Raw genomic sequence first — 25,962 nt, 5'->3', positions numbered from 1 at the left:
CAACCCCCAGCAAAGAAACGAATGATCCAGAGGTCGTCCTCCTCAGCGTCTTCGAAGAAGGACGTCCACTCCTCTGGGCCTTCCTCTAGGAGATCCTCTCCTATCCAACCAGCACAACGCCTCCGCTCCTCTTCCTCTCCTCATGGTCAGTCCTCGGATGCGGACGTTCAAGCCTCCCCCGACCGGTCGGTCAGGACAGTTATTAAGGCTCCCCAGCCGGCACCATCTCGTCTTCCGGCTCGACAAGAACTCTTTCCCCCGGCTCAAACACCTGAGAGGGGTAGACAGATGACGCGCTTAGCCCGCGCCGCCCAGGCCTCCGCGTCCAAGGGCGTTCCTCCACAGCCGGCTCTCCCTGCTCCTGAGGTAATACCTCATCAGGACTCTGTGCTTGTTTCTCCTCCCCGGTCCCCTCAAGGGCCCGAGGAGGATGACCCCGATATCGAACGCCCCGAGTCGATACTCTCCGCCTCCGTTGTCTCTCTCGGTCTCGACCTCTCCCCGCCTCACGACGCCTACGAGGTCGACCCACCTTCCCCGACGGATAATATTCGGGCTTTCTCCGACCAGATGGTCAGAATGGCAGACGCTCTGGGGATGGAAATTAAACAAACTTCAAAGGCCGTTACCGACCCCGTTTTCAAGAGGGTTCAAGCCCAAGCCCCGCCAGCCACCTTGCTGCCTTTTCTTCCATACCTCCTGGACGTCATCCAGGCATCTTGGAAGACTCCATCTTCGATACCTCCAACCTCTAAGAAAATAGAGGCCTGGTACCGAACCGATGACGAAGCCTTGGAATGGCTCAAGCATCACCCTGACCCAAACTCCATGGTGGTAAAGGCCTCCCAATCGTCGGGTCGACACTCCAACTCCCCTGCCGACAGAGAGGGCAAACGCTTCGATGCGGTAGGCCGCAAGCTGTACTCCGGTGCTCTCCTCCTTTGCCGTATGGCAAACTACGGGGCCTGCATGGGCGCTTATCAACAGATCCTCTGGGAGAAAGCCCAACCCTTCTTCGCCAAGCTTTCTGACGAAGACCGGTCAGTCCTTTCGACCCTCCAACAGGAGGCGGACTCTCTCGCACACCACCAAATTCAAATGGCTAAGCATACCGGTGATACCGCCGGAAAAATGATTGCCCACGCGGTCACGATCAGACGGCATGCATGGCTTCGGTCCTCAGGACTCTCTTCTTCCTCTCGACAAGTGATCGAAGACCTTCCTTTCGACACCCAGGGCCTTTTCAATTCTGGCACTGATGACAAACTTAAGTCCAATTACGACTTCAAGATTCTCGCAACAAAGTGCGGGACCGATCAACCTCAGGCTCAGCGGACCCGATGGTTCCCGCAACGGTACCGTCGCTACCCTCAGCCTTTTCGTCACCAGCTGTTTCGACGCTCGTCGAGCTCGAGTCACCACAGTCATCAGCAACAACCTCGCCGCCAGCTCCAGGTCCCGAAAGGTCGGGGCAAAGGTCCTGCAGCTATGCCACAACCCCAACGACGGGCCTGACGCCCACTCTCTCGGGGATCTTTCTATCTCCACTACTACTGCCAGTACCATGCCGTTCCTAGGCCCCGACCAGATCCTTCCTCTCTGTTCTTTTCTCGACCGCCTAGCTCCTTTCTACCGCGAATGGGAGTCTATCACCTCAGATGCCTGGGTTCTTCGCATTGTCAGAGACGGCTATGCCTTGGAATTCGAAACTTTGCCACCCACGGGTCACATCCTCCACACCGACCCTTCACCGGAAATATGCGCCGAGGTCGACTCCCTTCTGGCGAAGGGCGCAATCCAGCCTTCTCCTTCCGAGCAGGACACTCGAGGTTTCTTCTCGAGATACTTTACGGTTCCCAAGCGGGGCGGAGGTCTTCGGCCTATCCTCGACCTACGGGCTCTAAACCTCTTCATTCTGCCTTCAAAATTTCGAATGGTTTCAGTGGCCTCCATCCTCCCGATGCTCCGACACGGAGACTACTTTGCCTCTATAGACTTACGCGACGCGTATTTCCACGTCTCGGTGCGTCGATCCCACAGACGCTTCCTTTCCTTCAAGCTCCTGGGACACTCTTACCAGTTCACAGTTCTCCCTTTCGGCCTCGTCACGGCCCCAAGGGTCTTTACAAAGGTGGTCGCCGTGGTGGCAGCGCACCTCAGGAAACAGGGCATTATGGTCTTTCCTTATCTGGATGATTGGATGATTGTCGCGTCCGACCCCTCATCCCTTCAAAACCACGTCTCACAGACTCTTTCTCTCCTGCAACGGCTGGGCCTTCAGTTGAATGTCTCAAAGTCTCAACTCCTCCCAACCACAGAGATCCGCTTCATTGGAGCTCTCTTCAACTCCATCACGGAAACCGCCTCCCTACCGAAGGACAGGTTCCTAGCCCTTCAACAGCACCTTTCTCTCCTCCTCCGCAACCGCAGGATCCGAGCCCACGCGGTCCAAGTTCTTCTGGGTCACATGGCCTCCATGGTCATGGTTACCCCTTTCGCCAGATTACGTCTCAGACCTCTCCAAAGATGGTTTATAGACTCTTTCAAACCCCATCGGCATCCGAGCTCAATGTTTCTCACGGTACCGAACCACGTTCGCCTCTCCCTTCGTTGGTGGCAGGACCCAGCGAACGTTTGTGTGGGACTTCCCTTCCATCCCTCCCTACTGTCAGTCACCATCACGACCGACGCCTTCAATTTTGCGTGGGGAGCCCACATGTCGTACCTCACCGTCAGGGACCTGTGGTCCACCCAAGAAAGGTCTCACCACATAAACTTTCTAGAACTGTTATCAATCTTCAAAGCCCTCCGGGCGTTTGCTCGCTTTCTTCCCCACAAGTCTGTTCTAATCCAAACGGACAACGTAGTAGCCATGTACTACATCAACAAAACAAGGGGGTACGGGCTCGAGAAAACTCATGGCTCTCTCGATGGACATTTGGCTATGGTGCATAGCGAGACACATAACTCTGTCGGCAGTTCACCTTCCGGGGGCTCAAAACACTCTAGCAGACTCTCTAAGCAGAATAACGACCTCCCCCCACGAGTGGCGTCTCGATCCCGAGATCCTGAAATCCGTCTTCGACGATTGGGGCTGGCCAGCTCTGGACCTTTTTGCCTCCCCCTCGAACGCTCAACTTCCTCGCTTCGGAGCGAGACTACCTCCAAACTCGACTCCGGGCTGTCTCGGAGACGCGTTTCTCCTCGACTGGACTCTCGAACCCGTCTATCTTTTTCCTCCCTTCCCTCTCATCTCGAGAGTAATAGAGAGACTCTATCTAACACCGACATCGGCCATCCTGATCGCCCCTGCATGGCCACGCCAGCCGTGGTATCCCACGCTACTCCGGATGTGTGCGGATCCTCCCCGCACTCTCCCAACTCTCCCTCATCTACTATCTTCGCAGAAGGGACAGGTCCTCCACCCCGACGTCCCGTCCCTACACCTGACTGCCTGGAGGATACTTCCTTAAATTCTCTCCACCCAGACCTGCAGGCGATCCTTCGCGCCGCTCACAAACCGGCCACATCGAAGGCCTATGCTTACAAGCTGGCAAAATTCCAAACTTTCCTTCGGGACCGACGCGTCGATCCCGCCTCTACTTCGATCCCGCTGGTCATGGACTTCCTACTTTCCCTTGCGGATCGTCAACTTTCTTTGGCCTCGATAAAATCCTATCTCGCTGCTCTCTCCTGGCATTTCCAACGTCAGGGACAACCCTCTCTCTTTTCTAACAACCTCATTAAGACCTTCCTTCGAGGTTACAACAACTTGCACCCTCCAGTTCAACCTCCGACTCCCGGATGGAGCCTCGAACTCGTCCTTTCTCAACTAGCTTCAGCTCCCTTCGAACCTATGGCCTCTGCAGACCTTCACCTTCTCTCTTGGAAGACTGCCTTCCTTATCACTATCACCTCTGCGCGCAGGCCTTCGGAACTGTCTGCTCTCCGGGTGGACGAACCCTATCTCCGTTTCCACCACGACAGGGCTGTCCTTCGCCCGGACATCACCTTCCTACCTAAGGTGGTCTCTGCTTTTCACCTGAACCAGGACATAATACTTCCTGCTTTCTTCCCTAATCCTTCTTCTTCTCTAGAACGGAAACTCCATCTCCTCGATGTCAGGAGAGCCCTCCTTTTCTACAAGGGCAGGACTGACATACGTAAGTCACCTAGACTGTTTGTGGCTTATGCTACCCTTAAACTGGGCGAACCACTTTCTTCCCAAAGACTCTCACACTGGATTGCTCAGACCATCAAGCTCGCTTATCAGCTGGCCAAACGCCAACCCCCCTCTTCGATCCGCCCTAGATCTACGAGGGCCCTTTCCACCTCTACGGCCTTCCTGAGGGGCGTCCCTCTCGACTCCATCTGTCGAGCGGCTATCTGGTCCACTCCATCCACCTTTGTTTCACACTACAGGATGGACTCAAAGAACCTCAAGGACTCGGCCTTTGCCAGGTCCGTCCTTTCCTCCTGCCTTACCTAATGTTGTTGCCTTACTCAAAACCAGTTTTCGGGTTTATCCTTCTTACAGGCTGACCGTTGTCATCCACCCCGTTTGTAATCGATGTGCTCAGGGATTCTTTAACGTAGTGCTTGTGTACTATACTTACCCACTGCACTGAAATGTATTTTTTTGAATACTTCTCCCTCTGTTTTCAGAGAATGAGTTTATGCCTACCTCTGTATTTTCTTACAGACTATTGCTCACTTACAATGTTGTGATTGTGTTCTGGATCCTAACAACAAGGATCGGGTTTTTTTTGCACTATATGCTATTGCATCGCTTCTTTGACCGTTGCATTTGCTTGTTTTTGCACCTTGTGCTCAATAAATGTGTTGTTTGGACACTAGACTGGTTATCGGGTTTGCTATCCCACCTACCTACACCTCAGCTTGCTAGTCTCCATTAGTGTGCATTCACAGAGTACACGAAGAAAAAGGACAGGTTGCTTACCTGTAACCGTGTTTCTTCGAGTGTACTCTGTGAATTCACACAATCCCGCCCTTCCTTCCCCACATGCAAACCTCTCCCTTTCTCGCTGCCTTTGCGGCGTAGGAACTGGAGAGCGGGTGCGGAGGGCGCCCTTTATACCCTCTGGGAAGAGGGGCGGGGTTACCGCCAAATTTCAAACTTTAGCTTGGAAGAGTATCCGTTGGAGCCTGCGCAGGCGCAGCCTTCTCCATTAGTGTGAATTCACAGAGTACACTCGAAGAAACACGGTTACAGGTAAGCAACCTGTCCATTTTCAGTCAGGTTTTCTGTGCTTTTAAAAACTATTCCTGCACTACAGTATAGATTTGTTTGTTTGTTTTTTGCCTCTTCCAAGAGATCTAATAGTTTTTGACAAGTTTTTTTTAATTATTATTATTATTTTACTTCAAGTTCACACAACTTGACTTGAAATAATTTATACCCCCTTTCTATTTAAATTCTGTGGAGTGCACCCTAGAGAATGATGACCATGAATAGAGGGATAGCATGCACCTGTCTGTTTTTCTTTTCTGAGATTCTGCTTCCTCTCTGTATTCAGATTTTCTTTTCACCCAAAGCGGGCATAGCTGAGAATACTAAACAAATAAAAGAAACTGTACATAGTTCAATTGGAGCTAATTAAAAACAAGATTATGGCAGAACAGAACACTTGTGACAGCCATAAAGTTGGGCTAAAGACTTTATTCAACATCCCATAGGAAATACATGATTAGGATAAAAAGGATAAAGGAGAAGGAAAAAATGTAGGGGTTTGATTGTATTCTATTATACTGTTTGAAATGGTTTCCTAATTTTAGTGGGTAATTTATTTACCATATTTATGCCCCGTCCTTCTCACCGCGTAGGGGACTCAGGGCGATTCACATATATAGGCAGCTAGCTATCCAATGCCATAAGAACATACCCATTGACCCCTTGGTAGTGCAGTGGGTTAAACCCTTGTGCCGGCAGGACTGCTAACATGAAGGTTGAGTTGCTGACCTGAAGGTTGCTGGTTCGAATCTGGAGAGAGCTTGGATGAATTCCCTCTGTCAGCTCCAGCTCCCCATGCGGGGACATGAGAGAAGCCTCCCATGAGGATAGTGAAACATCAAAAAAAAAAATCCTGCCGTCCCCTGGGCAATGTCCTTGCAGATGGCTAATTCTCTCACACCAGTTTCTCAAGTCGCTCCTGATACGGAAAAAAAATCAATAAAATAAACATATATATTAAAAGCATCATTAAAAGCATATCAAACATTAAAAACACCACTTATTTAAAACAATGGAATATAAGGATTGATCAGACTGAATACTCACTTTTTAACATTTTAATTTAGTTCAGCTATACTTTTTGCCACTGATACTTGTGGCCTTGTTCAGAAATGACAAGTGAAGTCTTGCCTTTGTCTATCCTATAGTTTTTTCTTATTATATTATGGAAATGTTATATCTTGACTTTCTGTAAAATAATTTTGCCTGCTTACAGTAGGAATGAAATACATAACACTATGCAACACAATTTTTGTTCCTGGGGGCCCTTCTGCACAGCCACATAACCCAGAATGCCAAGGCAAAAAATCCCACTATCTGCTTTGAACTGGGTTATCTGAGTCCACACTGCCATATATTCCAGTTCAAAGCAGAAAATGTGGGATTTTATTTGGCTGTGTGGAAGGAGCCTGAGTGATAAATGTCATTTCCCAATTGTTTCTATGATAAAAACATGAAAAAGTTTATTAACTGCAAAAACTGTTTTTGTGGAACATCCTGCATCACATTTTGTTATAGTTTTTCAATGAATATCTCAACCAATTTAACGTATTTGTGGCAGCCACAAAAACGTTTCTGGATTATAACAGCTACTTTCAAAGTAAGTACCACACAATTATACAGGAATAACACTTTCAAACCAGGAACAGAATTTCCTCCCCCCAAATTTTGTTACATAGTGTAATTAGATGATTGGGAAGAACATAGAACTTTTACAGGTGTTACAAAACCAACTTGTGTTCCATGCTGAGAGAAAAATGGGACCTCAAACAAACGAACTGTAACTCCTAGCTTTCCTCATCATTGTTGTATTGGCTATTGCTGCTGGAGGTTGCAGTTCAACAGCATATGGAAGGTGCCACAATTTTCACTCTAATCTTGAAAGCAACAAACTAAATACAGTAGAGTCTCACTTATCCAACGTAAACGGGCCAGCAGAACGTTGGATAAGCGAATATGTTGGATAATAAGGAGAGATTAAGGAAAAGCCTATTAAACATTAAATTAATTTATGATTTTACAAATTAAGCACCAAAACATCATGTAATACAACAAATTTGACCAAAAAAAGTAGTTCAATACACAGTAATGCTATGTAGTAATTACTGTATTTACGAATTTAGTACCAAAATATCACAATGTATTGAAAACATTGACTACAGAAATGCGTTGGATAATCCAGAACGTTGGATAAAGGAGTGTTGGATAAGTGAGACTCTACTGTAAATCTAAAACTTAGAAGGAAATTGCAGTAACAAGAAACATGGGTTTTGCTTCCCTTCCTGAAATCAGGCACTGATAAGGCAAGTGTATTTCCTGGGAGGCCTCCTCAGTTCTGTGGTATTGGGTACCTATTAGACATATTCTGAAACGTTGGGAACTTGAAACAAGAGCTTAGCGGAACAAAGCTGCCACCATGTTCATAGAGCTACAGGTGAGACCCTTGGTTCCATGGGATTACATTCCCAGATGGATTGTGGTTACCATTATTAAATTGTCCTGGTCCCAGCATACAATTGAGCCATCCTGAAGATCTTAGAAGTTCCTAGAAGTATCCTTTCAAAGAATTTGATAGGTCTTCCAGTATTACTCTCTGGTAATTTCTGGGGGAAGCATACCATAGGGAACCTAGAAGATTCCTGGAGAGACCATTTCACCCAAGGTTTGGATAAGCGAACCAGCGGATGAGGGCCTCACAGTGATGGGAGGCTGATTAGCACATTCAAATTAATCTGGAAACAAATGGGCAACCAGTCAGGCTGGCATCAGATACATGCAATATGTTCTAATTAACTGGTCACAATCAGCAGCCTGGCAACCATGTTTTCAGTTACTTGAAGTCTAGTTTGAAGATGACTAGAAAATGAATGGTTTTAAGGTTTGTTACAGGAATAGGCATGGCAGAAAATTGGTTTGATATGGCTAGATTTTGGCAATGTGAAAGTACTGTGTACATTTGTTGTTATTGTGGCGTGACCTCAAGTAATTTCTTACCAAGACCCTAAAGATCATGGGGCTTTTTGGGCAGATTTTGTCCAGAGGGAGTTTGCTTATGCCTTCTTCTGAGGCAGAGAACGTGGGAATGCTTGGGTTCTTCCAATGGGTTTCCATAGTTGAGCACAGGTTTGAAACCTGTTTTCCCTCTGTTTTAGACCAGCACTCAAACTAGTACGCCATGCTGGCTCTCACTATGTGATTTGCACTTTTTAAAATGACTAAAGATCTTTAAATTATTGTCATCTAATTCTTTGGACTGCTGGCTAGTTCAGTCATCCATTTTCATTTATAGTTTTGACTTTTGCAGATTTGATAATTCATGAATTTGATTAAAAGTGTTCTCTCTAGGAATGTCTAGGTCCTCCAATTTGACAATATTTTTAGCTTCTTTCAGTAATGTTGACAGACCTTGAAACAGGCCGAGAGATTTCTAGAGAGGCGTTCTCACAGGGGTTTTTTTTAAGCAATATTTTTATTTGTGGTTTTTCACTTTCATGGAGGTCCTCTGACTGTAAAGTCTGTACTAATAGAAGACCATTGTCCTTTTGCATTGGGATTTGAACTCACTTCCAGGGTGGCCATGACTGTATATTTCTCCTTTGGTATTACATACCCTTTCAGAGTGGATAGGATGAGGCTGTGTGGTGGTCCCGTCAGAGTGGTTCTGTATGCTCCCACTGACTCAATCCTTTGTCAAGGATTCTGGCAAGCAAGTCAAGTTTTATAACTTTTCTATGGAGAGCTCAGTGGTTTTCTCTTGCCAAGTTTCTGAAGCTATTCTGCTAACAAGAAATACTGTCTAGGGAAGCTGTGGTGCTGATTAAATTGCAGTCCTTGTAGTCCAAAGGGAGGGATTTGGATTGGAATTTTTTTTAAAAAAATAATGGCAACATAAATATACTACTTTTTAAGTCAGGCATCTTGTCCTATCAGTTCTCTGTGCCTCGCTTTGCAAGGGAACATCTTAAAGGTTTGGTTCATGGGGACAGTGCCAATATCATCTGCTAGAATGCAAAAAAGGCATCTTGCAATTTAAATACGATTTAAGTAGTATTGCCAGGATCATTTATGTATGTTTTGCAACAAAAAAGGTAAAATCTTCCATTTGTGTTAGATAATTCCATAGCCATTTTCCTATCAAGCGCATTAGATTATTCCATGTTTTTTTCTTTTTGTTTCCACTGCAGTCTCTTCATCGTGTCATTCCTTGCAGGGAATGCAACACTCTGTACTTGTAAATGCCATTGTAAGAGGTTGGTGCTAGGAGATTTGGTTAGGTATCTCAGTTGTATGTGACCTTAAGACTTGGCTACGAATACAATTTCTTCTTTGTCTTAAAAGTTCTCTCCTGTCTTCTTTTTGAAATAGTTTTAATGGGAGCTGTTCAAATAGTCAAGGTGTAAAGTTTCAAAAGAGATGAAATGACAATTCATAAGTCCTACATTGTTCTGTTCTGCACAACTGCAGGGTAGAGGCATAGTAGTAGTGCTGATAATTAAAGACAACCAAATTGTACTTTAATAAACTGTCTTAATTTTGAAACGAAATGAATGGGTAGAGTGGCTTAATGTAGATATAGGACTTAAATGTTGAATTGCTCATCAGTAGGAACAAGGATTATTAAATTTATATCCTACTTTCCTCTCTTAAACGAGACTCAAAGTTGCTTGATCTGTGGATGTTTCTGTGAACATTATTCTTTGATAAGTAATGGTCATGGAATGATACATATCTAGTTTGATTGTTTTGAGGGGCATTTTCCAGACAATTGGTTTTATTAGTGTATATTTTTCACTTCTTGTGTTTTATCTTGTGTTGTTCAAATTTGTATTTTTCATGCAACCATTTCATAGAACTTTAATCTTTTTCTTCTAGCTCTTTATAATCTAATCCTGAGGCTGAAATCTTGTCAATGCAATACAACAGAATAACTGTGCAGGTGTAGGCAGTTGTGGCAGGAAGAAAAAGAGCCCTAGGCACTGCAGCTGTGAAGAAGTAGGCTGTCCAGAAACAGGAATTTTCTCTGCCTTCTCTGGCACCGCTGCTTGTGTATTGCACCAGCAAAATTCCAGGTTAAATGTACAAGCCCGTATATAATGTTAAGGCACGTTCAGTGCCTCCACTGGCTTGATGGTGCACAGCTTATACAGATGTAACACAAAACCAAGATAAGATTTTAGAGGAGATGAGTAGCATAAGACCCCTGCCTCTATATGGGATGCATTTCTGGCCAGGCCCACGATTACTTGAAATTACAGATATGACCAAATGCCATTGAATTTGCTGACTTCCATTCCCATCATACCGTAGAGTTGCTGTGGAGAACCTAGGGATTTTTTGTTTTGTTTTTAGAGCATTCAATGATACATAATGTATGATAACTTCTTGGGGAAGCTCAAGCCCCTTAGCAAAGAGAAACAAAACCACGGCTATTGATTCAGTGGTTATGAAGCAGGGTCAGATTTCATTGCTTTGACTTAGTTTTATTGAAATGAGCAAGTAAAGACCCTTTCCGCATATCAACTGCAATTCATTTGAGGGATAGAACAGTACCCAGAATTAAGAGAATCACATTAACAATTAGTAAACTATGTTGGGATCCTTTTTCGCTGAAGGATGAGATATATAACACAAATATTATTTGAGACAAAATGTAGGTCTGTGACCATCATCACTTTTCTTCTCTTGTATGATTTTTAACATTTTTGCCTGATCCAGAATCTGTGGAACTTTGAAAGTTTGCATGATGCATGTTGTGCTTTTTTTGTTGTTGTGTTAGTATTTTATGGTTTTGTATTTTGTTGAATTTACTGCATAGTCAACACAGTTACCCTGCATGTGTTTTAAACAAATAAATTGACATTCTGAGTATGCCTTTGACCATTTCAAATAAGCTTAACACTTCCTGTGAGAGGGAAGGTAGAAATTGTAACTTGGAATTAGATGAGAAGAAACACATGAGAAATGTGGAGATGAGGGATCACTTTAGCAGTCAAGATGAAAATACAATCTCTATAGCAACTTAAGATCATTTGCAATTTACTGTATAGCAATAAAAGCTTACTCCTATGCAACACCAATTGTCAAGGACAGAACGCCACAAGGTTCAAGATAACAGAGTTTATTGGATTACAGAACTCAAAAATGCCCGTAAAATACAAGGGCCAGGCAGTATTAGCCTTTAGGAGCAAAAAGGGGCAAGGAAAAACGTTCAAAAGATAAACCGGATTAAACCGGAGTTTAATCCGGGTAAAAACAAACTGCTTGCTTCAGCCTGGGGATAAACAAAACAAAAGCCGAGGAACAAAAGATACAAAAGAATGCAACTAATTGGCAGCAGATTCCTCTCTGCTGCCAACACTGTGCTTAGAGTAACTTGCGTCGCTCCCACACACACAGCAGACAGGATTTCCAACACGAACAGATCAGCCAAGGATTGTAGCAGTAGAGTAGACCCAGTTCCTTTCCGTAGATCAAAGCCAGAAGCAGACGTTTGTAGATTCCAAGTCCAAGAAGGGGGGAAGACAAGCCGTGGTCAGTTCAGTCCGAGTTTTCAAAGCAGGAGATGGCGTCCGTCAAGAAGACGACGGAAGGTCAAGCTAATAAGAGTAAGCACAGGTTTGCACAAACAAATGCCCACACAATTCCTCCCGCCGTCTGACCCTGAATTCCAAAACAACTTACGTCTCAGCACAGGAAAACACACCAGTCTTCAGGAAAGCGTCCCACACAGATCCCAAGCGTTCGTCCAGATTACCTTGCCCAACGCAATTTGCAATTGCTCCCAAGCCCCATTTTATGCCAGTTACAAATCCTCATCACTGTCAGCTGTCCTCCTTAACCCGGGCGTTTCCTCATCACTTTCCTCATCAGAGCTGGAACACCTCTGACTACGCCCCACAGCATCTCCAGCTGTGGATCCCGTCCCATCCCTCCAGCTAAGCCATGGGTCTAATCCTGAAGGTCCCCATTCATCTTCTATCCCATCATGACCAGTGCCACCCAATTCCTCCCTTACCCGAGTCCAATCCATCTCCTCCTCCTCCGAGCTAACCAGCCCCTCCTCCATTCTCTCCGTAAACCCCTCAAAAGACTCTTCGTCCGATGGTGCTGCAAAAATGTCTCGCAGTCTTTTTCTTTCTCGCTTCTCGAGAGTATCTGACTCTCGAGGAGTCTTACGCCCACGTCTGTCAGTAACAGAGCCATGAGGCTCAATCATAACACTATCCCCTCTCACAAAGGCCTCCTCCCCCGATGGCGGAGAAGTGGCAGTGATACCCTCCGCTATAGCACCACGACGACTAGAGGTATCTAGTTTCAACAGCGAACGATGAAAGACTGGATGGACCTTTAAACTAGACGGTAAACGCAAACGAAACGCAACGGAAGAAATCTTTTTAACGATAGGAAAGGGACCCAAATATCGCGGCGCAAACTTTCCCCCAGCCTGTTTAATATGTTTGGAAGATAACCACACCAAATCCCCTTCTTCCAACTCCTCCCCTGCCTGCCTGTGGCGGTCAGCTTGAGTCTTTTGCGTTGCCTTAGCTTCCAACAGTAAGCGACGGGCAACATCATGCAATGCAGCCATTTCCGAAGAGCGATACACAGGGTCCGAAGAGACCACATTGGTCGACGGCGCCACACCTCCCCGTGGGTGAAAACCATAAGTTAGCTCAAATGGCGTATGCTGACTAGACGTGTGCACCGCATTATTGTAAGCGAACTCCGCCACCGGTAACCACTTCACCCAAGCCGTGGGTTGATCTAAACAAAAACAACGCAAATACTGCTCTAAGAGCCCATTAACCCGTTCCGACTGTCCATCCGTCTGCGGATGAAAGGCTGAAAAAACGTTTAACTTAGTCCCTAAGCACTCATGGAAATGTTTCCAAAAGCGTGACACAAATTGCGGAGCCCTATCTGAAATAATCACCTCGGGTGCTCCGTGCAAACGATAGATGTGCTTAGTAAATAGTAAGGCCAACGTAGGGGCCGCCGGAATGGTTGAACAAGGAATAAAATGAGCCAGTTTGCTAAATAAATCCACCACCACCCAAATACAAGTATAACCCCCAGACTTAGGCAAATCTGAAATAAAATCCATGGAAATGTTTTGCCATGGCCTCTCCGGAACAGGTAGAGACGACAACAACCCTCTAGGGCGCCCAACAGGCGTCTTACTCTGCTGGCAAACAGCGCAGCTGTCACAAAAGCGCAGAATGTCTTGCCGCATCTTTGGCCACCAGTAGCTCCTGGTGATAAGCTGTACGGTCTTGAACCTGCCAAAGTGCCCAGCCATGGGTTCGTCATGGTGGGCTCTAATCACCTCCAACCTGAGGGCCCCCACTGGTACGTAGACCTGCCCCCTGCGTACCAATACTCCGTCTTGATCTTGTAGATGCGGCAGTATTGTACGGTTACCTGCTGATAGCAGCATCAGTTGCTCCTGAGTCCACACATCATCCCTCTGAGCCTCAAGGATCTGGTCATGTAACCCGAGCTCATTATCTACAACACATAGAGAGGCAGTAGGCAAGATGGTCTGACATACTACCTGCTCATTGGTCTTAAACTCCGGCTTGCGGGATAAAGCATCGGCCCGCAAGTTTGCCTTCCCCTCCACGAACTGCACCTTGAAGTTAAACCTGGAGAAAAACAAAGCCCATCGGATTTGACGCTGGTTTAACTTCTTTGCTGTTTGCAAGTGCTCTAAATTCTTGTGATCAGATCTGACCACGATCTGGTGCCGTGCCCCTTCAAGCCAGTGCCGCCACACCTCAAACGCCACCTTAATCGCCAACAACTCCTTCTCCCATATGGTATAGTTCTGCTCGAAGGGTGTTAGTTGCCGCGAGTAAAATCCACAGGGACGCAAGGTCCCTGAGGAATCCTTCTGAGACAATACAGCCCCCAACGCGTAGCTAGAAGCGTCCGCTTCTACCACGAACGGTTTGTCAACATCAGGATGTGTTAGTATGTTGTCCGATTGAAAACTAGACTTAAGTTGTAGAAACGCATCGTGAGCTTCCCGCCCCCACACAAATGGCTGTTTCTTACGCAGGAGCTGCGTCAAAGGTACCGTGAGCTTTGCAAAATTCGGAATAAACTCCCGGTAGTAATTAGCGAAACCTAAGAACCTTTGTACATCCTTCTTAGTCTTTAGCTCCTGCCATGAGTTAACGGCGTCGACCTTATGTGGATCCATTTTAAGTTCCCTACCTGACACTACATGACCTAGGAACTCCACTTCAGGCACATGAAAGACGCACTTGGAAGCCTTGGCGAAAAGCCCATTAGCCCGCAGACGGTGCAGAACCTGCTTGACATGTTGACGATGTTCTTTCTCGTCCTTAGAAAAAATCAAGATATCATCCAAATAAATCACTAAAAATTGGTCAATTAGGTCCCTGAACACATCGTTCATGAACCTCTGGAAGACCGCAGGAGCGTTGCAAAGTCCGAAAGGCATGACTCGGAACTCGTGGCATCCGAAACACGTGTTAAATGCCGTCTTCCATTCATCCCCTTCCCGTATACGGATTAAGTTATATGCCCCCCGCAGGTCAAGCTTGGTAAAGACCTTAGCCCCTTGCACCCTTGATAACAGTTCCGAGATTAAAGGTAGCGGGTACCTATCCCGAATGGTGTATTTGTTTAGGATCCGATAGTCGCAGACCAGCCTAAGCTCCCCAGTCTTTTTGGCTACAAAGAATACTGGTGCCGCAGTTGGGGAGCTAGATGGGCAAATAAACCCCTTGGCTAAATTTTCATCTAGAAACTCCCTCAAAGCTTGCCTTTCCGGTACAGTCAAGGCATACAGCCTTCCTGCTGGCAATTTCGCACCTTCTGCTAACTTGATGGCGCAATCATATGGCCTGTGCGGTGGCAATTTGTCCGCTTCTCTTTTACAAAATACATCAGAGAACTCCCCATACTCAGCAGGCACTCCCTCCATATCAGATTGAGTAACATTCAGAGTGCAACAATCCTGCCTCTTTAAGGTCACTTTACGTGTCGCCCAATCTACTTGTGGGTTTACTACAGCTAGCCAATCCATCCCCAGGATCACATCATATCTAGGCAAGCTCGTAATATCCCACACAAACGTTCCCGTTACTCCCTGCACCTCCCACATTACTGCTGAGGTTTCATGGTTAACCACCCCAGTCTCCAGCAATCTCCCATCTGCTCCTTCCACCCACACGTCGCATGCCTTGCGCACTCTAGGAATGCCATGCTTCTTAGCAAACTCAATATCTACATAAGAGACCGTAGCCCCTGAGTCCAGCAGTGCCAAAGTAGAAACAAGTTCCCTTCCCCCAACAGATAATGTAATGGGTACGAAAACATGCTTCCTCCCCTCAGTTGACTGCTTGAGGAGCCCTAGTGCGTTGGACTCACGTCGCACTAGGGCTGGCCTTTTCCCGAAAGCTGAGAAGGTTTCACATTACAGTTTTTGGCAAAATGCCCCGCATTCCCACAGTACAAACACAACCCCAGCTGCCTCCTACGGCTTTTTTCCTCTGTAGACAGCTTTTTAAAGACCCCAAGCTCCATAGGCTCTTCCCCCATCACCACAGGTGCCCTGGTAATATGCATGGGTGGCGCACACATTGCTTTCGAGTGTTTACGAGCCTCGAACCTTGCGTCTAAACACAGCACCTTAGCTACTAAGGCGTCCCAATTTTCAGCCGGCTCCAAGCGTGCTAGTTCATCCTGGAGCATATCACTTAACCCGGCAGTAAATAAAAGCATGAATGCATTTTCCCCCCAATCCAGCTGGTGGCGATACAGGTTAAACTTATTTAAGTAATCCAAAAAAGTCCCCTTTCCCTGTTTCAACCGATACAGAGCCCACCCAGCATTCTCCGTGCGGAGAGGATCCCCAAAAGTGTCAGTTAATAACTGTTTGAAATTATTCAAATTGTCCTTGACTGGGTCATTTCCCAAAATTAAATTAGTGGCCCATTGTCCTGCGGGACCGGTCAACAAACTCAAAATAAATGCCACCTTGCTAGTGTCTGTAGGAAAAGCATGAGCACTGAGCTGGGAAAAATAAAGCTCCACTTGTGCCAAAAAGGTTGGCAACTTGCACCTGGTTCCGTCAAAGCGTTCAGGAGTCAAAACATGTCCTTTCACAGCATGAGCTGCTTGGCTGACGGTAAAAGCCGTTTGTAACTGGTCAAATTTGGCCCTTAACTCCTCCATCGTCTTCCTGACGGGTTTATTGCTGCAATAAACTTTTTATGGGCGTTGGGCAATCTGTCAAGGACAGAACGCCACAAGGTTCAAGATAACAGAGTTTATTGGATTACAGAACTCAAAAATGCCCGTAAAATACAAGGGCCAGGCAGTATTAGCCTTTAGGAGCAAAAAGGGGCAAGGAAAAACGTTCAAAAGATAAACCGGATTAAACCGGAGTTTAATCCGGGTAAAAACAAACTGCTTGCTTCAGCCTGGGGATAAACAAAACAAAAGCCGAGGAACAAAAGATACAAAAGAATGCAACTAATTGGCAGCAGATTCCTCTCTGCTGCCAACACTGTGCTTAGAGTAACTTGCGTCGCTCCCACACACACAGCAGACAGGATTTCCAACACGAACAGATCAGCCAAGGATTGTAGCAGTAGAGTAGACCCAGTTCCTTTCCGTAGATCAAAGCCAGAAGCAGACGTTTGTAGATTCCAAGTCCAAGAAGGGGGGAAGACAAGCCGTGGTCAGTTCAGTCCGAGTTTTCAAAGCAGGAGATGGCGTCCGTCAAGAAGACGACGGAAGGTCAAGCTAATAAGAGTAAGCACAGGTTTGCACAAACAAATGCCCACACAATTCCTCCCGCCGTCTGACCCTGAATTCCAAAACAACTTACGTCTCAGCACAGGAAAACACACCAGTCTTCAGGAAAGCGTCCCACACAGATCCCAAGCGTTCGTCCAGATTACCTTGCCCAACGCAATTTGCAATTGCTCCCAAGCCCCATTTTATGCCAGTTACAAATCCTCATCACTGTCAGCTGTCCTCCTTAACCCGGGCGTTTCCTCATCACTTTCCTCATCAGAGCTGGAACACCTCTGACTACGCCCCACAGCATCTCCAGCTGTGGATCCCGTCCCATCCCTCCAGCTAAGCCATGGGTCTAATCCTGAAGGTCCCCATTCATCTTCTATCCCATCATGACCAGTGCCACCCAATTCCTCCCTTACCCGAGTCCAATCCATCTCATCCTCCTCCGAGCTAACCAGCCCCTCCTCCATTCTCTCCGTAAACCCCTCAAAAGACTCTTCGTCCGATGGTGCTGCAAAAATGTCTCGCAGTCTTTTTCTTTCTCGCTCCTCGAGAGTATCTGACTCTCGAGGAGTCTTACGCCCACGTCTGTCAGTAACAGAGCCATGAGGCTCAATCATAACACCAATTTTATTGTGGAACCCACCCACTTGTTAGTGGGTAAGTTTGTAAGACAGAATAGTCTTCCATAAAACATTATATGAAGAAATCTGACCCATAGGAACACAGGTGTTTGTCACCCCTGTTCTAAAAATGCCTGTCATCTAATTTTCCTCTCTAATCTCAACAACACCTTCTTATGGTTTTCAGCCGGCTTCATCTTTTCTTTCTTTATTGATAGAAATTTCAGCTGTCAGATTGCTCAATTTCTAAGACAAGATAATTGAAACAGTATGTGAAGGTTCCCAAAATGTTCTCCCTAAATTCTTCTCTGTTCACTATTTTAAATATTAGATGGCTGAATCTATATCTGTTTGGATGTGCTGCGATCATACCATAGTTTCTTCTTAAAGTCTAAAGCTTGGTTTGGTTTATGTAGATAATGTCTTCAGTCTTCAACAACTAGAAGTGACATTTGGCAGTTACCACATTAATTTTTTTTTTCAATCAAGGGGGAAAGGGTATTTGCATTACTGCATTTTTTCTTACCAAACTTTTTATGTTTTGTTGCAGATCCCAACTATCTCATGGCTAATGAGCGCATGAACCTGATGAATATGGCTAAACTGAGTATAAAGGGCTTGATTGAATCTGCTCTCAATCTTGGGAGAACACTAGACTCTGACTATGCACCTCTTCAGCAGTTTTTTGTAGTGATGGAACACTGCCTTAAGCATGGCTTAAAAGGTGGGTGTTGCTTGAAAGTTTTATCCATAATATTACATTGGAAGTAAACTGTAGCTAGTGCTGTATTGTTTGACATACAGTTATCCATAGAGTATCCCTTATTTGAAATATGTGGGACCAGAAGTGCTTTTAATTTTGGATTTTTTCCAGAATTTGGAATATTTGTATTTGTATACACATACGTACAGAATGAGATACCTTACAGATTGATTCACGTCTAAACACAAAATTAATCTATGTTTCATATATCCCTTATTCATAAGATCTGAGTATTTTTAATAATTATGTGCATGATATTAAATTTTTATCCATTGAACCAAAGACGTCACAATCTCAACCAGAATGTGGATGATTTTGGAGTACTTTGGATTTCAGAATCCCGGAGAAGGGATGCTCAACCTTAATTATATAGCCATTATAATTATGTATTAAACATACAGCCTGGAAAACTTACAACAACCCACTGAATTATATATTTTCTCTAACTGGTCAGTGCCCTGCCTTTCTACCATATAGATTTCCATGTAGCTTAAAATGTATTGAAATAAGGTTGTTTTGCAGTCTTAGCAAGTTTAGTCTTCTGCATTTAGATTTCTGCAGCCCATCTAAATCTTTCTAATAGACACTTACTTGCATCTCACATATATTCTTGGGGTTTTGAGTGGTGCTTTAGGGTGGTTGTAAAGAACAGTCCAGTGATTATGTTTCATTGGTAGTTGTAGGTAAAGAGCAAACATTCTCCCCATGCCAATCAGGGAGGAAGCCAGATAACAACATCCTGAATGAAGCTATTCCTGACACATCATTATGCTGATTTGGTAGCAGTTAGAGCTTGCACTGAAGCTGGTATAGTGGAAATGTCTCCTGGTCATCTCCTATTTTATAGAGCAGTGGGTGGATCTTTATCAATAAATAAATTTAAAATGTTAAACAGGCTTCTGGCTTAGAAATATAGTATTAAAAGTTTTATTTGTTCTATATACAGTAGGACCTCCTTATCCATAGGCTCAGTATCCACAGATTCACTTCTCCATGCTTCATAAAAATATGTTTCAGCCACTGAAAGTGTTGATAGGGCTCCCTAAATTCTCCAGTATGATTCTGTGGTATGCTTCTGTCCCAGGCATAATCAAAATATCAGGCTCACTATTATTCATGGTTTCAAGTATTCATTGTGTAATTTGAAACATATCTCTTGTGGATACGTGGGTTGTACTGTACCTTGCAGATGATACGTTCCAGTATGAGGAAGAACTGTTTTTATTTTTAGCCAAGAAGACTTTTCTGGGCCAAAACAAGTCATTTTGGGGACCTCTGGAGTTAGTAGAGAAGTTTGTCCCTGAAGCTGCAGAAATCACAGCAAGTGTTAAAGATCTGCCAGGGCTGAGGTAAGTGAAATCTTTTCATATTTTTTTAACAAGATACTGGTCAAGTTTTGTCCAAAAGGTAGTAATTGTCAAGTGGAGGCTCTGTCCAGCATGCAAACATCCACTTGTCTAGCTGTCTACAGCCTGCTCTGTTTCATGCTTCTGCCATCTTCTCTATGAGTAGGAGAAGCAGAAGCAATGTGTGGACATCCTTTTCTGTTTTTTTGCGGATTCTGTAGAATCAGCATGGGAAGTATTATGTGGCAGATGGGTAGTGTCTATCTCACTCTGTAGTGATAAGAGGAGGGCAGGAGGGCATGGACACACAGGTTGTGTTAACGTTAGATCATAATTGACTATAACGAAGACCAGCTGCAATAAGCCACTTTGAGTCTCCTTCAGGAGAGATAAAGCAGGGTATAAATAAACATAATTATAATAATAAGCCTTGGACCCACTCATTTCTCACTTCCTTCTACTCTTCTTGCATGGATGGAAGGAAGATTTCAGAAACTTTCTCCTCCATTCCTGTTTCTCCAAACTGAAAACTAAAGTTAACTTGGGTTATTTTTTAGTAAAACAGTTTCATAACTAAAATAATAGCTGAAGATCATGTTTTCCTGTGAAGAGAGCATATTAAGTGGAAACTATAGAGAAGACTGTGAAGGCTACTGGAATATGAATTTTTATATGAATTGTTGTTTTTACATTATTTTTAGGCATTGAATTTTTGCCTATTTATTGTAAGCCGCTTTGAGTCCCCTCGGGGAGAAAGGTGGGGTAAAAGTGATGTAAATAAATAGGATAATGCAGATGCATGTGTTTAGAGAAGCATCAAGAAATCAATATTAGTGTTTAATTCTTTGGCTATCTAGTGCTGACTGTTGTTTCAGTGTGCGGTCAGACCATCACTCTTGTCACATCACATTTGATTTTAGGTTTATTTAAAGTGCTTGTGAGGCTAGTGGCGAGAGATGAACTCAAGCAAAGGAAGCACTCGGATACTATGAATGGAATAAAATAGGACACAGTTTTATTTCTTACAGCTGTTATAGTGTTATAGCTGTTATTTCTTGTACAATGACCTCTGTCTCTGAAGGGATTAAAGAAAGACTTGGAGGATGCTGGGGTGCATACAGCAAGAGAGCTACATAGGTTTCACAAACTGTCTGACTCTAGAGTTTAAACTAGAAATGGGCAACTATGGAAGGCTAGAGGGTTGCATTGGCCCATTGGGAGACATTGGAGGGTAGCATTGCCAACCATCCAGCCAGTCCTTCAAAAAAAAAACAACAATCCCACGGATTTCTTGCCTGCAAAGCCCTCTGGAGTTACGGAAGTATTTTTGCCATATTATTGGGCCTTCCTGGACCATTTTGGCTTCAAGGGAGGCCTTTTTTAAAAAAACAACAGGAAATGAGCAGAAGTCATGCTCGTATTTTCTCCTCTAGGAGGCATTTGGGGGCAAACAATTTTTTTAACTAAGTGTGGAATTTTTTTTTGTAAGCCCTGGGAGGGCAAACAGGCCTCCAAACATAGTTCTGATGTCCTGCACAGCCCCTAGAGTTTATTTTGGGGCAGATTTGATTTTTTTTTCAAATCCAGAAAAAATCCAGCACAAAAATGTCCCACCCCTGGCTTAAAACAAAACCCAGTTACTTTATTGGAGCTGATGTATTTAGAAACAGACACTGGTACCTGGACACGGCAAAGAATACGTAGCTGTTGCTTAGCTGAACAGTAAGAAACCATAGGGGTCCCCTTATCTGTAAATCAGACCAAAATGGCAGTTGAGTGTATAGCAGCAGCAAAACAGGCACATTAAGCATTATTGAGTGTTTGGAAAAGAAAATTGCCACATACACTGTGTAGCTAGCTATACAAAATCTAAAATGTCAACATTGTGTCTACATGAAATGATATTCTTTGCCTAGCTTATGATTCACAAATAGAGTGCTATTGGATGCTATCCAGTTGTCCCCATTTGATATCTCTCTGTAGCAAGAAAGACTATAGTAACCAGGAACCTATTGTGAAGAAATGGTTTAGCATTGTGTCTCCTGGTTTTCTGCTCTCTTAACAAATCAGAATCATGACATGGTCTAGATTTACCTGCTAATTCCTAGCTGCTTTGGGAGTAACAAGCCAATAATTTTGATTTGAACGCAATGCTGAGCTTTTTCTTGGGTGCATTTCTTGGTTTCTCTATCCATTTCCAGTTACAAGGTGAGCCAAATAGAAGCACTCAGCATTAAACACCAACATGATCCCTTGTTAATGATATGTCAGAATTCTCTGCAGTTCTTACTTATTATTATTTGGTATGAATTCATCTGATTTGTCCCTGCTGAAAACCAGCTGGATAGACCTAGAGAAGAGATACTAGCCTATGGTTTGCCTCAGTAACAAGGAAGTTAGGGCAGAGATTACGTATAGCCCTTTGTATAACAATGTTTATCTTGCTTTCTTAAACTTAGGACACCTGTGGGCAGAGGAAGAGCTTGGCTTCGCCTAGCACTCATGCAAAAGAAACTTTCAGAGTACATGAAGGCCTTGATAAACAGAAGGGAAATTCTCAGGTGAGTCATTTATCTTATATTTACACTGAAGGGTTAATTTCAGTAAGAGGGCATTCATGACATAAGCCAATCTTCCATTTGTAGACATCCTTTTTGGTATGCCTTTTCATGACTTAAAACCATCGCTGTTCTAACATTTTTTAAAAGACCAGCATAGTTAGAATTCTAAAAAATCTTGTTAAGCTACCATAATATGCTCACACACATCCCTTTAACTTGAGGTATTTCAATGGGAACTCTTAAGGATCATTGTAGTAATGGTATCCAATTATACTGAGAGGTAGTATAAAAGCTATAGGCACCATAATAGTTCATTGTTCATGTAATCCAGTGGTTCTCAACCTGTGAGTCCCCAGATGTTTTGGTCTTCAACTCCCAGAAATCCTAACAGCTGGTAAAATCCTAACAGCTGGTAAATCCCGGCTGGGATTTCTGGGAGTTATAGGCCAAAACACCTGGGGACCTACAGGCTGAGAACCACTGATGTAATTGCTTAACATTTCCTTAGATACTATAAAGTATAGATGCAGAATGGTTTTGCCTCCGATGTGTCAGATTACCTTGGGTGACAGCAAGTGTATCATGCTTTTTCATTTGTAGTAGGCAAGTGCTAGTACATCTTTTATTTTATCCATATACACACATACATACCCTGTTTCCCTGAAAATAAGACATCCTCTGAAAATAAGACCTAGTAGAGGTTTTGCTGAATTGCTAAATATAAGGCCTCCCCCGAAAGTAAAACCTAGCCAAGTTTTTATTTGGAAGCATGACCGCCAAACAGAACACCAGAGCATGCAGGATCGGTAAATGTCTTTACCATAGAGTGTTGTACATGGAAATAATGGTAGTAACAAGAAATTCTTGATAGAATTCACAGTTTTCTGGTTATGCTGATTTTTGATGACAACTACTGTACAGTATATAATAAATATTCTTTTTTTGTTAATCAATAAATGTGAATTCTTCATGGAAAAATAAGACATCCCCTGAAAATAAGACCTAGCACATCTTTGGGAGCAAAAAATAATATAAGACACTGTCTTATTTTCGGGGAAACACGGTACACACACCTCCCAGCCTAGTCTACTTTCTCTACTGACAAAGTACCCAGAGATTAGAGCAAGCTTTCTCTCACAACATGATGGCTTTCTTTTTCTGTCTTCTCACCTTTTGAATTTGACTTAATAAATGTGGGCAATAGCAAACTTTCATTAGCTTCGTTATAACTTCATAACTTGTCAGATCAGAGCCCTAATGACATAGTTACCTTGTCTGGTGGATTTAATGACACATGTGACTTCCACACAAAGTGCATGCTGTGCATTCACCTTGGTTGTTCACAGAATTTACTGGTAATCCATATGGGGTCATCTTCTGCTTGCAACACTCCTGACCCTCTATTAATGAGGGAGAGACAAAATAACTAATTACATAATGTCTTCTGATTAGTGGTGCTAGCTGAAAAAATTCTCAGTGATTTGACCAACTTCTAACTTGTTTTGCAGTGAATTTTATGAACCTAATGCACTCATGATGGAGGAAGAAGGTGCCATAATTGCAGGTCTTTTAGTGGGCTTGAATGTCATCGATGCAAATTTCTGCATGAAGGGTGAAGACTTGGACTCACAGGTGCTGGATATTTACTCAGTAGTTATTTGGGTGATGGTCTGTACTTTTATTCAGTTGTGGTGACTTGGATTTCAATTTTAAAAGCCATTTGAAAAGCTAAAACTAAATGCAGTAGTTTTGTGACACGTTTGGTTACTTAGTGGCTGCTACACAGAATGAAATGCCAGTATAACTTCACTAAACTCTGAATACAGATCCTTACACAGTCATTTCAACAATAGAATCCTAGAATAATAGAGTTGGAAGAGACCACATGGGCCATCTAGTCCAACCCCCCTGCCATGCAGGAGAAGCACAAACAAACCACCCCCGACAGATGGCCATCCAGCCTCTGTTTAAAAGCCTTCAAGGAAGGAGCTTCCACCACACTCCAGTGCAGAGAGTTCCACTGTTGAACAGCTTCAACTGTTAGGAAGTTCTTCTTAATGTTCAGGTGGAATTTCCTTTCCTGTAATTTGAACCTATTGCTGTGGAATTCAGAATTAAGATAAAGATGATAATGAAACCCTGTTTACCTGTTCATTAATCTAAGTAGAAACACAAGGAAAGGGGCATTCTTAGTCCTACTTCTTCCATTACTACTACTCATGTGTGAATAGAAGTCCAAAGAGGAGAGCCATTGCAGTCAATGGGGTCTCTTCATATGATTGGGAATCTTGAAAAATTACATCTAGAGGGGATTCTCTTTATGCAATAATCTCCACATATGCATATTCATTTCCCTATTTTTACTTGAAATAAATTATCAGCTGCCTGTGTGTTTTAGTGCTCATCAGAGGAGAGAGATTCTACTGTATCATTTGCTGTTGCATTGCATGCTTTCAACTTCACTCTTATGTCCTTTTACTAAAATATCCTGTCAGTTTCTTTTCCTTTGTTCTGCTTTGAAGTGTAAGAGGAAATGAAAGCAGTAAAAAGAACCTCAGAGCTAAGTGAAAGCATGTCTGGGGAAAATCCATAGTTACAGCTTTGAAAATAAATTGTTATATTTTAGGTTGTGTTTTTTTTAAAAAAATAGGCTCAATTTGTATACTTTATATTTGTTGTCTTCTTGAAATGTTTTGAAAGAAAAAGAGAATGGATGAAGGGCAGTAGGAAGCTATAGATACAATGAGTGATTTTAAGGCTTGCAGGATCATAAAGCTGCTTTTTCAACAAGTACTCTACAGTTATATTCCCTATAATGAAGTCTATAATCCTGCATATTTACAAAAGTTAATGAAGCCTTTCAGCAATCTAGATCTTTTGCCAGGTTTTGTTTATTGTAAGCACAGAACTGGAAAGGACAAATGACTTTGTCTACACATGACTCATAGAAGGGCAGATTAGATTTTTTGTTTCTTTTTTCTCGGTTATAGATTAAGTGAAATGAGTTAGCTATGATTATGCCTTACGTTGTCCCTCTCATGCCAAATCTTAATAAATTTTCCATTTGATGCGGTTACTTTGAGTTTATTCTTAGAAAAAATGCACATATGGCTTAAAGTACTCTATGTGGAGCCACCAAACTTGCAAGAATAGTATACATGCATCAAGTTTTCCCCCAGTTCTTGTTTCAAAGCAGCTATTCCATTAAACGAAAATGAGTGTAGAAAGCCATTGAGATGTGCCAGCTGAATATAGATTAGATTAACTAGCTGATTATTTCCTGTTTTATGTAAGGCAGTCTCAGTTAATAATAAAGATTACTTGTCAGAAGAAATTTAGTTATATTTCACATGCAGAATTATTGTATTTTGTTGCAGGTTGGAGTCATTGATTTTTCAATGTACTTAAAGGATGGGAATAGCAGTAAAGGCAGTGAAGGGTAAGTGTTCCTCTCCGCTGTTCTGTGCTAGAGTTTCAGATTGTTCTTTGAAGATTTTTGTGGGGAATTGGCAAGTTTTACTTCTATAAATTTTCATCAGGTTATAATCCTAACATGCAAGTACAGGAGGAGGAGGCTACCAGTGCCATGACTATCACTCTCCTCTCTGCCTTATTTATTTATTTATTATTTACAGTA

The 25,962-nt window shown here is 43.5% G+C and overlaps 1 protein-coding gene across 9 annotated transcripts in view; it reads left to right on the top strand.

Annotated features, from left to right (window-relative positions):
* Positions 1-25,962, top strand: part of rufy3 (RUN and FYVE domain containing 3) — a 73,193-nt gene that overhangs the window by 28,792 nt on the left and 18,439 nt on the right. For all 9 annotated transcript variants that reach the window (XM_062981209.1, XM_008112165.3, XM_008112163.3 and 6 more), the window contains 5 exons: positions 18,206-18,379; positions 19,650-19,767; positions 22,224-22,325; positions 23,834-23,957; positions 25,703-25,764. In XM_062981209.1, coding sequence (XP_062837279.1) covers positions 18,206-18,379; positions 19,650-19,767; positions 22,224-22,325; positions 23,834-23,957; positions 25,703-25,764 — 580 coding nt within the window. The remainder of the gene's footprint in view (positions 1-18,205; positions 18,380-19,649; positions 19,768-22,223; positions 22,326-23,833; positions 23,958-25,702; positions 25,765-25,962) is intronic.

This window comes from Anolis carolinensis, chromosome 5 (assembly GCF_035594765.1).
Source record: "Anolis carolinensis isolate JA03-04 chromosome 5, rAnoCar3.1.pri, whole genome shotgun sequence".
NCBI classification, from domain to species: domain Eukaryota; kingdom Metazoa; phylum Chordata; class Lepidosauria; order Squamata; family Dactyloidae; genus Anolis; species Anolis carolinensis.
The sequence above is the reverse complement of the archived record's forward strand: the minus strand, read 5'-3'. Positions and strand labels throughout refer to the sequence as shown.